Source organism: Myxocyprinus asiaticus, chromosome 23 (genome assembly GCF_019703515.2).
Source record: "Myxocyprinus asiaticus isolate MX2 ecotype Aquarium Trade chromosome 23, UBuf_Myxa_2, whole genome shotgun sequence".
Lineage (NCBI taxonomy): Eukaryota > Metazoa > Chordata > Actinopteri > Cypriniformes > Catostomidae > Myxocyprinus > Myxocyprinus asiaticus.
In genome coordinates this window covers 47,527,501-47,540,173 of record NC_059366.1, presented here as the reverse complement: position 1 = coordinate 47,540,173, position 12,673 = coordinate 47,527,501, and the positions used below count along the sequence as shown (strand labels likewise).

Below are 12,673 nucleotides of genomic sequence, written 5' to 3'. Positions count from 1 at the left end.
TCAGTTTTGGATGAACATGCAACCAAGTGTTACAGAAAAAGCTCATTTTCTACTGGATGCACAGCAGCTCGTAATGTGTGACTTGATTCATGTTTGAGAAGACTGTTCTCTTCTAATCCTGCCGATCAAAGATATCGATACACATGCTGACGTCACTGTCACCAGCTTCTGCACGACTGTTTCTTCTTCTGCTCGAGTCTGTAAAATACAGCAAATTGTGTCATTTTTGTTCTCAATTGTCCATCAGTCTAAAGTTTGCAATTACGTCATCTGTTTTCATTACCTCAGTTCTGATGTTTCTGTTTTCCAGGAAGGGTTCATCTTTTCTTTGAATGCAAAGACACTCAATAGAAAGAGTGAAACCTGCAACCTCGTTCATTTTTAATTCTGCGTACCATCATGACCATCACCTCGTTTTACTGATTGTATGAAGTGTGTGTAGCAGAGCTTCAAGATGTGAATGTGTGTGAAATTACACATAGAATCATCATGTTTTGTGTTGATGGATGTTCATGCTCAGATGAAGGTGTGTGTTTGTGTTGTGTCTGCTCTCTGGTGGAGGAACACAGTCATTGCTGATCCTGTTCATTCTGTAAACCTTTGCAAACACAAAATTCACAATCATCGAGGCATAAAAGACGTTTTTATAGCGGTCAGGTGATTTTTTGTTTTTTTAGCTTGATAAAAATAAAAAAACATTGAATAGTCACCTCACACTGTAAATTATGTCTGATCTGTTTATTTACAATATAATGCCTAAATATGAATTTAGTCAGGACATTAGTTTATTTAGTTTGAAGTATTTGATTGTCATTTATAATGAGTATTTCAGAGATTACACACACATACATAAAAACACTATGAAGTAAATAAATAATTATAGTTTCCCTGAATCACTAATAATTTATTAAGATTAAGAATGAAAATAAATAATCAGGAATGTACATGTAGCCTACTATTCAGGCAAATCTCCTGAAAAGATGACCAGATGACCACATTTCACCCCAAAATTATGTGGGAGGGGGATTATATATTGTGTATAAAGAAACGTAAAAAACATTTTTTATGACCATTAAAATTTACATTTTTACATTAATATCCAAAATTCCCATTTATGCACAAAAATAATATATATATATATATATATATATATATATATATATATATATATATATATATATATATATTATTCTCATTATGTAATGTGCCTGGATGTTTTTCTAATTCTCAATATTTAAAAATAAAAATTAATTATGCATAAATTAAATGTATTACAACAAACAATATCATTATGTATAAAATACATTTTAAATATTTTTTTTTTTTTTTTTCAATTACAGTAAAGAGAATTTATTCTTGACAGATTTTGTGGAATTCAACCCTCAGAATTTTTGGAAAATAATAAATAAGCTGCTGATAAATTAATGTAGAGCAGCATTTGAGCATGATCGGCCAAAACTAAAATATCTGAATTTGAGTGTCTCTCAGTCAGTGTATTAAACAGCTGATATTATCTCCACATCAGCTGTCTTTGTGAAGCACCAGATAACACAACATAGAGGAATTGACTAAAGTGACTAGATTTAAGGCCTTGGATCTGACAGGGTTTGAGGTCGGCGAGGTGCAGACGTGCAGTCGGCCTTGAGATTTCAGTCCAAAGTGCATCAGACGGTAAGTACCAAAGTGATTAAATACAGCATTGAACAACTATCTCTGGAATATAACGGGCTGTTTCTCAGAATAATTTAGTGCAAAAGTAGATGTGACGTGATTCAGAAGAAACAGCCCTTCAGATTTAAAATTTGGTGCTCTCAGTGTGTTTGTCTGATGCGTGTTTGCTCTCTTTCTCTCTCAGCAGTGTGTTGCTGCCATCGAGCATGTCAACAGTAACATCTCCAGAGGGCGAGGAGGGGTTTCCGTGACAAACAGACACAGACGTTGCTCCACCGGGACAGCACGACAGCTTCCTACACGCCGGTGACAGACAGGGGGTGTTACAGTGACCCGAGTCCTGCTCTCCTTCACTGCACTCAAACTGAAGCGTCACGCTGTGAACGCCGGCGCAGTGAAACACCTCCAGTATCTGTCTGTGAAGGCCTGATGTTTCCCAACACGGATCGTGAAGGTCAGGGGAGACTTTGACATGCAGGGACGCAACATTCCGGCCTTTAGCCAACTCCCACACATGAGCCTCATGAACACTCGTGACACCGGCCAGTTTGCACACGTTCTCCACTGAGACACAGACAGAAAAACAGGGTAGAGTAGGTGAACACTAAGCAGTACACTTAATGAGTGTAAAGGATTATAACAACAGCATTTATGCATTTGGAAGACGCTTTTATCCAAAGCGACTTACAGTGCATAAAGTGTTTACATTTGAGCAGTTTATGTGTTCCCTGGGAATCAAACACATGATCTTGCTGTTGCTAGCACCATGATTGACCAGCTGAGAAACAGGAACCCTTAAAAAACAACATACACTCACTGAGCACTTTATTACCTGTACACCTACTTATTCATGCAATTATCTAATTAGCCAATTGTGAGAATTGCACCGCTGCCACACGATTGGCTGATTAGATAATCGCATGAATAAATAGGTGTACAGGTGTTCCTAATAAAGTGGCCTGTGAGTGTATTTCCATACATTGTGCAAACTGACATTAGACATTAATTTGACTTAAACTGAACTTCTGAAACAGTTCGAATGTAAATGAACTCACAGATGGTGCTGAATGGCAGGTCGACAGGACTCATTTGCAGCAGGATTCCTGCAGTTTCTTTCACCAGCGGAACGGCTGAAGACATGATAATGGCCACCATGATGAGCGTCAGACTGGGATCCACGTAACACTGCCAGTTACACGGACTCTCAGGGGTCAAAGGCCACACGTAGAACAACGCTGAAGCCACGACCACCACCACTGAGCCCAGAGCGTCATTCAACACATGCAGCAGGACACCTGGACAAACCAGACAGAGTATTGTGTCACAAAGCTCATCTGATTCACTGACAACCCATCATCTTCTGAAAATCACCTCTGATGTTCAGAGGAGGTCCATCATTCGCAGACTTTTCCTCGTGGTCAGGAGAAGTGCTCTGCTGGGACAGTCTGCCTGCGGACGGATAATGGACAAGTGTGGAGTGCAGAACTGAAGCTCCATCACAAACATGTTAATGTGCTGCAGCATTAATATAAAAACACTCAATCAGAAACTCTTTCACCTGTTACTCTCCTCACAGTGAATCAAACAATAACTTTTATTCATAAAGCAGAGCAAGGTTCATATATTTGAATCCGCATTTTATAAAGGCTTATTGATGAAGTTATTTTAAAGTGTTAAGCCAAACTAACATCAGATGAGTTTTAATATTCCTCACACAAGTGTTTTCTATCTGAAGGTAATTTAGGTGATGATGGTGAGCAGCATAATAATGACATTGTTCAGAGCACCTGCTTCTTCTGCGTCGCGTTGCTCGGAAGCGTCTTTGGCGTTCTTCTCTCGCGTCGCGCACAACCACCGGCAGTCCGTGAAGATCAGCAGCCCGAGCACATTGACCGCCAGACCCAACGAGCCCACGATCAGAACCAGCGTCGGGTCATCGATCGGCTCCGGCCGGGCGAGTCTCTTGAGCGCCTCCACGGAGATGGAGAAACAGAGAGCGGCCAGAAACACGGCGTTGGCCAACGCGCCGACCACCTCCGCGCGACCCAGCCCGTACGTGCAGCGTCCTGATCCGGCGCGTCGCGCCACCCGCGCCGCCGTCAGCCCGACGCACAGCGACAGAATGTCCGACAGCATGTTGAAGGAGTCCGACACCAGCGCGATGGAGTTGCCCATGTATCCCGCCACGATCTCCGCCACGAAAAAGATCACGGTGATGACGAGCATCAGAATCAGCCGACACGTTTTGCCGCTGTACCGTCCCATGCTCGCGCGGTACTTTTAAACAATAATAAGTAATAATAATAAGATGATGATGATGATGATGAAGTGTGTGTTGATGCGAGTTCAAGCAGGTGCGACTCTCATCTGTCACGGTTCATCACTTGCTCCTCCCGTTACCGGCCGTGATTTGGCACTTTTTCATGTATCGATGATGATTCAGCTGGACGCTCGATGATTTCTTCAGGACCTCCAAAACATGCAAATGAGCTTCTTTAAATGTTCTTTAGGGGTTTCACTGTTGACAGCAGGAACAGCGCGCGCCCTCAATATGAAGAGGGTGTTTAGACTGTTTGTAGAGTTCTTGTCCTTTTCACAGGACTAATCCAGCAGGTTTTCCTGCTTACAGTCTCTGTTTGAAGGGTTATTTGGTTCCATGCAGGTCAACAGGGTTGTTCATCTACGAGTCAAGCGTGCTCAGCATTTCTGTGCCCTGTAAAACATTAAATCATCATACATGACATCATCTGGCACAGTTAGATGGCTCTGATGGCTGATAATGACTATTGTATAAAACTTGCTTCATATCTTTATCTAAACTAAATTATCATCTACACATTCTTTCTGCAGTTAACCTTATTCTTTAATTCAGGATCACTAGAAATATTGAGAGCATTTTATGAACTCTGTCTTCATTTATTTTTAATTTATGCATTAGATAATAAAAAGTAACTATTTTGTGGTAATACAGGGCCTGGTAAAGTTCTGGAATTGGTGAAAGTTAAAGGGATATGTCTCAGATGTGTATGACTTTCTTTCTTCTGCAGAACACAGTTGAAGATTTTTAGAAGAATATCTCAGCTCTGTAGGTCCATACAATGCAAGTGAATGGGGACCAGAACTTTGAAGCTCCAAAAAGCACATAAAGGCAGCATAACACCCTATCTACAGTGGACACAGATGTTGTAAACCATTTATTTGTCTTGTTGGCAGGAGTAACACCAGCGTGTGCAGCACAATATACTGTAAAACGGAGCGTCCGTTCACTGTCGGTGCGATAAGGCACGATGGACATATCCTGTGTAGACAGCATCATTGATTATAATGAGAGCAATTTGCTTTTGTTGCATTGCGCTGTGCACGTCTGGTATAGACAGAGTAATCCGTGCAACTTCAGTGGTTTAATCCATGTGTTCAGACACGATATGATAGGTGTGAGTCAGAAACAGATCAATATTTAGGTCCTTTTTTTTTTACTATAAATTTTCTTCCCTGCCCAGTAGGTGGCGATATGCACAAAGAATGTGAATTGCCAAAAAACAAAAACGAACTCTTTGGAGAGTTGAGCACATTAAAGGGCTGTTTGAAAGTGGAGATTAATAATAATAATAATAATAAAAAAATCCTTAAATATTGATCTGCTTCTGAAGACATGGATTAAACCACTGGATTACTTTTGTGCTGCATTTATCTGCTTTTTGGAGCTTCAAAGTTCTGGTCACCATTAATTTGCATTGTATGGACCTACAGAGCTGAAATGTTCCTCAAAAAATCTGTATATTATAAACTAACATTTCTATGAAAATATACCTTTAATACATTTATGTATTCTCAGTTCCTCATCTGTTGTTTTGTTGTTGCAGTCGGTGTGATCTGTGGAAACTCAAACCCCACAGGATGATCTGAACACACACTGGGACCATCAACACCAGGAAACGGTTTCAAACTACACCAGCATTGTTCTGTAGTACATGTACATCAAGTCAGATGGCTCCAAACACTGTATTTCTAGGTCCTACAAATCTAGTATATATTCAGCATTCTGTGTTATTATTTATCAACGTATAACATTATCTGTGTTGTTCTGTGTATTTTGACAACTTCTACATGTGTCCATGTGCATTGTAGATCAGCAGAAATGAGTTTTTCTTTCCAGTGTACGTGTGCAGGGCTTGAATAACAGTGAATGTAAGCTGAAACTGTTGTGTCACCTGAAGTTTCTGCACTTACAGAAAATGATCGTGTAAACCTGCCTGTCTCTGATGATCTTTAATACCTTTAGTTTAAGTAAAGCACACTCAATAGTTCAGCAACACTAGAGTCTGATCTTAACTGCTCTCTGCTGGAGGAGACCCGCACAACAATTCAGTTCATTCTTACAAGTACTGAGCCAGAAATAATTATCATTCTCTTTAAAACTTCAGACAGATAACATCTTGCTGTAATTAACAGAACTTTAAAATGTCAGAGCAATCTAAGAGCATTTAACAAGCAGCAAAAGTCACTGTCACAATGACAATTCAGTTATATGCAAGACAAGACGCTTTATTGAGAAAATAAGGACACATTGAGAAAGCATAAATCTTGCTGTTGTACTTTTACAATTCAACTAATTCAAGAGGAACATCAGCAAAACAACACTAAACAGAACATTGTCATAATCATGTGAAGAATTTGTTCAGAAAATCAAGACACTTACAGTACAGAACAGTAAAGTGTGTAAAGCTGAAGGTAAAGGAGACTGGACCTTTAAATCAGCAGAAATTGGGAGTTTGGGGACCGAATAAATCCACAAAATCACATTTTTGGAAGTCTTGAAATCGCAAAATAAGCAAATCATACAGTAGTGGCGTGTTTAGTCTGTGCACACACACACATACAGTGCAGATAACGGCAACATTCCTCTCAAATGTGTGAAACATGATGCTGTGTCCAAATAGCTCTTTCTTGTAAAAATAGATGTGACTGAATATATATATTTATATATATATACACCGATCAGCCACAACATTAACAGCACCTGCCTAATATTGTGTAGGTCCCCATCGTGCCACCAAAACAGCGCCAACCCGCATCTCAGAACAGCATTCAGAGATGATATTCTTCTCAGCACAATTGTACAGAGTGGTTATCTGAGTTACTGTAGACTTTATCAGTTCAAACCAGTCTGGTCATTCTCTGTTGACCTCTCTCATCAACAAGGTGTTTCCATCCACAGAACTGCCGCTCACTGGATGTTTTTTGTTTCTGGCACCATTCTGAGTAAATTCTAGAGACTGTTGTGTGTGAAAATCCCAGAAATACTCAAACCTGCCCATCTGGAACCAGCAATCATGCCACGCTCCAAATCACTGAGATCACATTTTTTCCCCATTCTGATGGTTGATGTGAATATTAACTATAGCTCCTGACCTGTATCTGCATGATTTTATACACTGCACTGCTGCCACACGATTGGCTGATTAGATAATCACATGGCATGATTGTTGGTGTCAGACGGGCTGGTTTGAGTATTTCTGGGATTTTCACACACAACAGTCTCTAGAATTTACTCAGAATGGTGCCAGAAACAACAAACATCCAGTGAGCGGCAGTTCTGTGGATGGAAACACCTTGTTGATGAGAGAGGTCAACAGAGAATGGCCAGACTGATTTGAACTGATAAAGTCTACGGTAACTCAGATAACCACTCTGTACAATTGTGCTGAGAAGAATATCATCTCTGAATGCTGTTCTGAGATGAGAGTTGGCGCTGTTTTGGCGGCACTAGGGGGACCTACACAATATTAGGCAGGTGCTGTTAATGTTGTGGCTGATCAGCGTATGTGCTCAATTCTAAGAACAAAGTGATCAGACTCTCTGCAGATCAGCAAACCAGAAGAAAAATGAAACAATGCAGAATCTTTTGGTAGTTTAATGTCTCTGTGATTAAGAACAAGATTCATGTATTCAGGCCTGAGTGTGTGTGTGTGTGTGTGTGTGTGGTCATCTAATGTTTTCAGTGAATGAAATCAGATTGTGTTCAGCGGCTCTTGTGGCTTCATGACAGCTATACAATGGAAACCCTTTTTAACCAGAAGGAAGTTAAATAAAGCATTTTAAAGCCTGTCAGACTGCAATCAGCTGAACTCGTTTGGTCATTGTTGCACAGGTCACATGACTTTAGAAGTCTACAGGGCCGCAGAGTCTCACAAGATATGCCACCCAAACGGGTGAGTTATTAAAGATGATAAAGTTTACATTAGTCCTGACCGGTTAGGCAATCTCTAAACTTTAGTTGATTTAAGGAAAGGGGAAATTTAGTCTTATTGTGCACTTTCCCCACAGAACCACACAACATCACAAAGACTATAATAATGGATTTCACTGAGAGGAACACAGAACATGAGTATGTGAGTTTATCTTTTTGAGTCTATACAAATATTAATTTAAATCCCCTTATGGCCTTAAACTCAGAGTGGATTACCAGTGTTTTGCCATTCTAAAAGAAATAGTTCCCCCCAAAATGATAATTCTCTCATCATTTACTCACCTTTATGCCATCTCAAAGTAGTATGACTTTCTTTCTTCTGTGAAACACAAAGATATTTTAATGGAGATATGATGTGTTTATAATCATGCAAGTCTTTGGGCTCTAAAAAGCACATAAAGGCAGCATAAAGGTAATCCATACTACTCCAGTGGTTTAATCCATGTCTTCAGAAGTAATCCAATCGGTTTTGGGTGAGAAACAGACCAAAATGTTACTCCGTTTTCACTATAAATCTCGACATTTGCAGTCTCCTACGCATGATCATGTTTTGAAGGTCGATTACACTTAACGCTTGACGCATATGCAGAGCTCTGAACACACTTCTGAAGACATGAATTAAACTACTGGAGTCATATGGATTATTTTTATGCTGCCTTTATGTGCTTTTTAGAGCCCATTGCCTTGCATTGCATGATTATAAACACATCATATCTCCATTAAAATATCTTTGTGTTTCACAGAAGAAAGTCATATGAGTTTGAGACGGCATAACAGTGAGTAAATGATGAGAGAATTATCATTTTTGGGTGAACTATTTCTTTAAGTTATGATGTTGTTGTTGTAACCAAGAAAATAAGAGATTGTGGTGTCATGAATCTGTCACTTTTGCCTGGTAAACACACATTTTAGGAAATATATGGAGTTCAGATCATGAGTTGGCCTAAAGTCTCAGAATTCATCTATAGAGCTTGTGTTGTGTTTGTGGAGGAGAGACAGGGAGATAAACATCCTCAGAACATGTGAGAGAAGATGAGACATCTCAGGACGCGTCAGACGGGACATGCTCCTCAAAGCCCTCGCTCTCCCTCACGAGCGCCCTCTCCAGGATCACACGGCCCTCTTTATAGCGCTGACTGTCCTCGGTGGCGAACTCGTAGATCCAGCCCAGCTTACTGTTGCAGTTTTTACAGCTGACGTCACGTACCATGTGTCTGCCCGTCAACATCACACGATCTTGAACTTCACTGTACTGCAGATTCACCACCTGATAACAGTCACGTACATACACACACACACACACACACACACACACACACACACACACACACGACAGGTGTGGAATTTCATTAAACATAGATGGTGGAGCTCAGTATCAATTTACACCTTCAGTAATAAAATACTGCCTCAGTGTCAAACGTTCTTTATCTTTTTAATATAATCATGTATGAATGAAAGCACGATATAGTTTAGGAGACTTGTGTGTAGTTATATGGACGTGTGTGTGTGTGTGTGTGTGTCAGTGCCTTGTTGAAGAGGAACGCTCGGCCGGTGGCACCCGTGAAGCGGGTGGATATGAGCTCCGAGCGATTGGTCAGGATGGTGTCACAGTTGGCACAGGAAAAGAGGCGTGTTCCGCCAATATGATCAAGGAAGATGCGACCCATGACTCCAAACACAGCAAACACACACCTGTGAAGAAGCACATGACATTATTACAGCCACAGAGAGAATATTGACACTGATGATGGACAATAAATACTCTGAAAGCGTCAGTGCAATATAGTTTTCAAACATACATTAATATCTGAGATTATGTTAATATGTATGTGTGTGTGAGACAGGTGACGTGTTCTGAAGGGTGTTTCATGTGTGTGTGAGAGTTTGTGATTGTGTGTTTGTTCAGTGTCTCGTCTGCTGTTTGTCTAGTGCACATAAAACCATTCATCACCCTTCATCACATCTACATTCAATTAATCAGTCATTTAGACTGATTAATATTCATTTCTACTGACAGCTGTGAGAATCATCGAATATAATCACCATCATAAAGACTTTCATGAGTGCGCGCGAGCGTCACCCTAAAACACAATATTATCACAAATACACAAACATGTTCATTCTGCGAGACTTTTTCTATCAAATGAAACTCACGAACACAAACATCTGCTCTTACCAGCCGCTTTATAGCGCGTGTTTTATCGCGTGCTCTTTTTGTATTATTTTTTATTCTGCCTGTTGTTTATTTCTGCACAGCTCGAGAGCAGCGCTGCTTTGTTTTCTTTCTGCGCTTCCTCCTGACTTTATATCAACATCCGGTGCGATGACGTCACTGTTATCGGCGCACGTGTCATCAGAACAGCTGACTGACTTTTGAAAAAGTCTTTACAGTAATACTTATTTTCCTATAAGAATGCCACTTTATTACATTTTATTGAAATTATTTGTACTGTTTTATAATATATATTTATTGAAGGAAACATTTCTTTTTTTCTTTCCTCACCTTGTTTTTGTTTTTGTTTTCATTATTATTTGGCTTTATATGTAAGACAGTGTAATTTTATTGTTACAGTATTGATATTTATCTGAAATAATGTATCTGTTTGTTGTGTATGTTGTAATAGTGTTGTGTGGGTTGTAACAGTGTTGTGCGTGTTGTGTTTGTTGTGTGTGTTGTGTATGTTGTAATAGTGTTGTGTGGGTTGTAACAGTGTTGTGCGTGTTGTGTTTGTTGTGTGTGTTGTGTATGTTGTAATAGTGTTGTGTGGGTTGTAACAGTGTTGTGTGTGTTGTGTTTGTTGTGTTTGTTGTGTTTGTTGTGTATGTTGTAATAGTGTTGTGTGGGTTGTAACAGTGTTGTGCGTGTTGTGTTTGTTGTGTATGTTGTAATAGTGTTGTGTGGGTTGTAACAGTGTTGTTCTTGTTGTGTATGTTGTAATAGTGTTGTGTGGGTTGTAACTTTGTTGTGTATGTCATGTTTGTTGTGTGTGTTGTGTTTGTTGTGTGTGTTTTAATAGTGTGTGTGTTGTAACAGTGTTGTGTGTGTTGTGTTTGTTGTGTATGTTGTAATAGTGTTGTGTGGGCTGTAACAGTGTTGTGTGGGTTGTGTTTGATGTGTATGTTGTAATAGTGTTGTGTGGGTTGTGTTTGATGTGTATGTTGTAATAGTGTTGTGTGGGCTGTAACAGTGTTGTGTATGTTGTGTTTGATGTGTATGTTGTAATAGTGTTGTGTGGGTTGTGTTTGTTGTGTGTGTTGTGTTTGATGTGTATGTTGTAATAGTGTTGTGTGGGTTGTAACAGTGTTGTGTGTGTTGTGTTTGTTGTGTATGTTGTAATAGTGTTGTGTGGGTTGTAACAGTGTTGTGTGTGTTGTGCGTGTTGTGTTTGTTGTGTATGTTGTAATAGTGTTGTGTGGGTTGTAACAGTGTTGTGTGTGTTGTGTGTGTTGTGTTTGTTGTGTATGTTGTAACAGTGTTGTGTGTGTTCTGTATGTTGTAATAGTGTTGTGTTTGTTGTGTGTGTTGTGTTTGATGTGTATGTTGTAATAGTGTTGTGTGTGTTGTAACAGTGTTGTGTGTGTTGTGTTTGTTGTGTATGTTGTAATAGTGTTGTGTGGGTTGTAACAGTGTTGTGTGTGTTGTGTTTGTTGTGTATGTTGTAATAGTGTTGTGTGGGTTGTAACAGTGTTGTGTGTGTTGTGTTTGTTGTGTATGTTGTAATAGTGTTGTGTGGGCTGTAACAGTGTTGTGTGGGTTGTGTTTGTTGTGTTTGATGTGTATGTTGTAATAGTGTTGTGTGGGTTGTAACAGTGTTGTGTGTGTTGTGTTTGTTGTGTATGTTGTAATAGTGTTGTGTGGGTTGTAACAGTCTTGTGTGTGTTGTGTTTGTTGTGTATGTTGTAATAGTGTTGTGTGTGTTGTGTTTGTTGTGTTTGTTGTGTATGTTGTAATAGTGTTGTGTATGTCATGTTTGTTGTGTGTGTTGTGTTTTTTGTGTATGTTGTAGTAGTGTTGTGTGTGTTGTGTTTGTTGTGTATGTTGTAATAGTGTTGTGTGTGTTGTGTTTGTTGTGTATGTTGTAATAGTGTTGTGTGTGTTGTGTTTGTTGTGTATGTTGTAATAGTGTTGTGTGTTGTGTATGTTGTGTTTGATGTGTATGTTGTAATAGTGTTGTGTGTTGTGTTTGTTGTGTATGTTGTAATAGTGTTGTGTGTTGTGTTTGTTGTGTTTGTTGTGTATGTTGTAATAGTGTTGTGTGTGTTGTGTTTGTTGTGTATGTTGTAATAGTGTTGTGTGTGTTGTGTTTGTTGTGTATGTTGTGTTTGATGTGTATGTTGTAATAGTGTTGTGTGTTGTGTTTGTTGTGTTTGTTGTGTATGTTGTAATAGTGTTGTGTGTGTTGTGTTTGTTGTGTATGTTGTAATAGTGTTGTGTGTGTTGTGTTTGTTGTGTATGTTTTAATAGTGTTGTGTATGTTGTGTTTGATGTGTATGTTGTAATGGTGTTGTGTTTGTTGTGTGTGTTGTGTTTGATGTGTATGTTGTAATAGTGTTGTGTGGGTTGTAACAGTGTTGTGTGTGTTGTGTTTGTTGTGTATGTTGTAATAGTGTTGTGTGGGTTGTAACAGTCTTGTGTGTGTTGTGTTTGTTGTGTATGTTGTAATAGTGTTGTGTGTTGTGTTTGTTGTGTTTGTTGTGTTTGATGTGTATGTTGTAATAGTGTTGTGTATGTTGTGTTTGATGTGTATGTTG

The 12,673-nt window shown here is 39.4% G+C and overlaps 3 protein-coding genes across 3 annotated transcripts; all 3 read right to left on the bottom strand.

Annotated features, from left to right (window-relative positions):
- Nucleotides 1–1,196: 1,196 nt before the first annotated feature.
- LOC127413814 (zinc transporter 10-like) lies at nucleotides 1,197–3,172 on the bottom strand (the record flags this gene model as incomplete). Its single annotated transcript, XM_051651227.1, has 3 exons — nucleotides 1,197–2,235; nucleotides 2,727–2,966; nucleotides 3,043–3,172. Coding segments are annotated over 3 exons (810 nt in total), but the record flags the coding sequence as incomplete, so codon positions are not given.
- LOC127414399 (zinc transporter 10-like) lies at nucleotides 2,994–3,939 on the bottom strand. Its single transcript, XM_051652408.1, has 2 exons — nucleotides 3,459–3,939; nucleotides 2,994–3,186 (listed from the first exon to the last, which is right to left on the bottom strand). The coding sequence occupies exons 1-2, from the start codon at nucleotides 3,934–3,936 to the stop codon at nucleotides 3,179–3,181; spliced, it is 486 nt and encodes a 161-aa protein (XP_051508368.1). The 5' UTR covers nucleotides 3,937–3,939; the 3' UTR covers nucleotides 2,994–3,178.
- Nucleotides 3,940–7,404: 3,465 nt separating this feature from the next.
- Nucleotides 7,405–10,234, bottom strand: LOC127414402 (protein yippee-like 5). Its single transcript, XM_051652411.1, has 3 exons — nucleotides 10,098–10,234; nucleotides 9,448–9,613; nucleotides 7,405–9,188 (listed from the first exon to the last, which is right to left on the bottom strand). The coding sequence occupies exons 2-3, from the start codon at nucleotides 9,586–9,588 to the stop codon at nucleotides 8,964–8,966; spliced, it is 366 nt and encodes a 121-aa protein (XP_051508371.1). The 5' UTR covers nucleotides 9,589–9,613; nucleotides 10,098–10,234; the 3' UTR covers nucleotides 7,405–8,963.
- Between the last annotated feature and the right edge of the window lie 2,439 nt (nucleotides 10,235–12,673).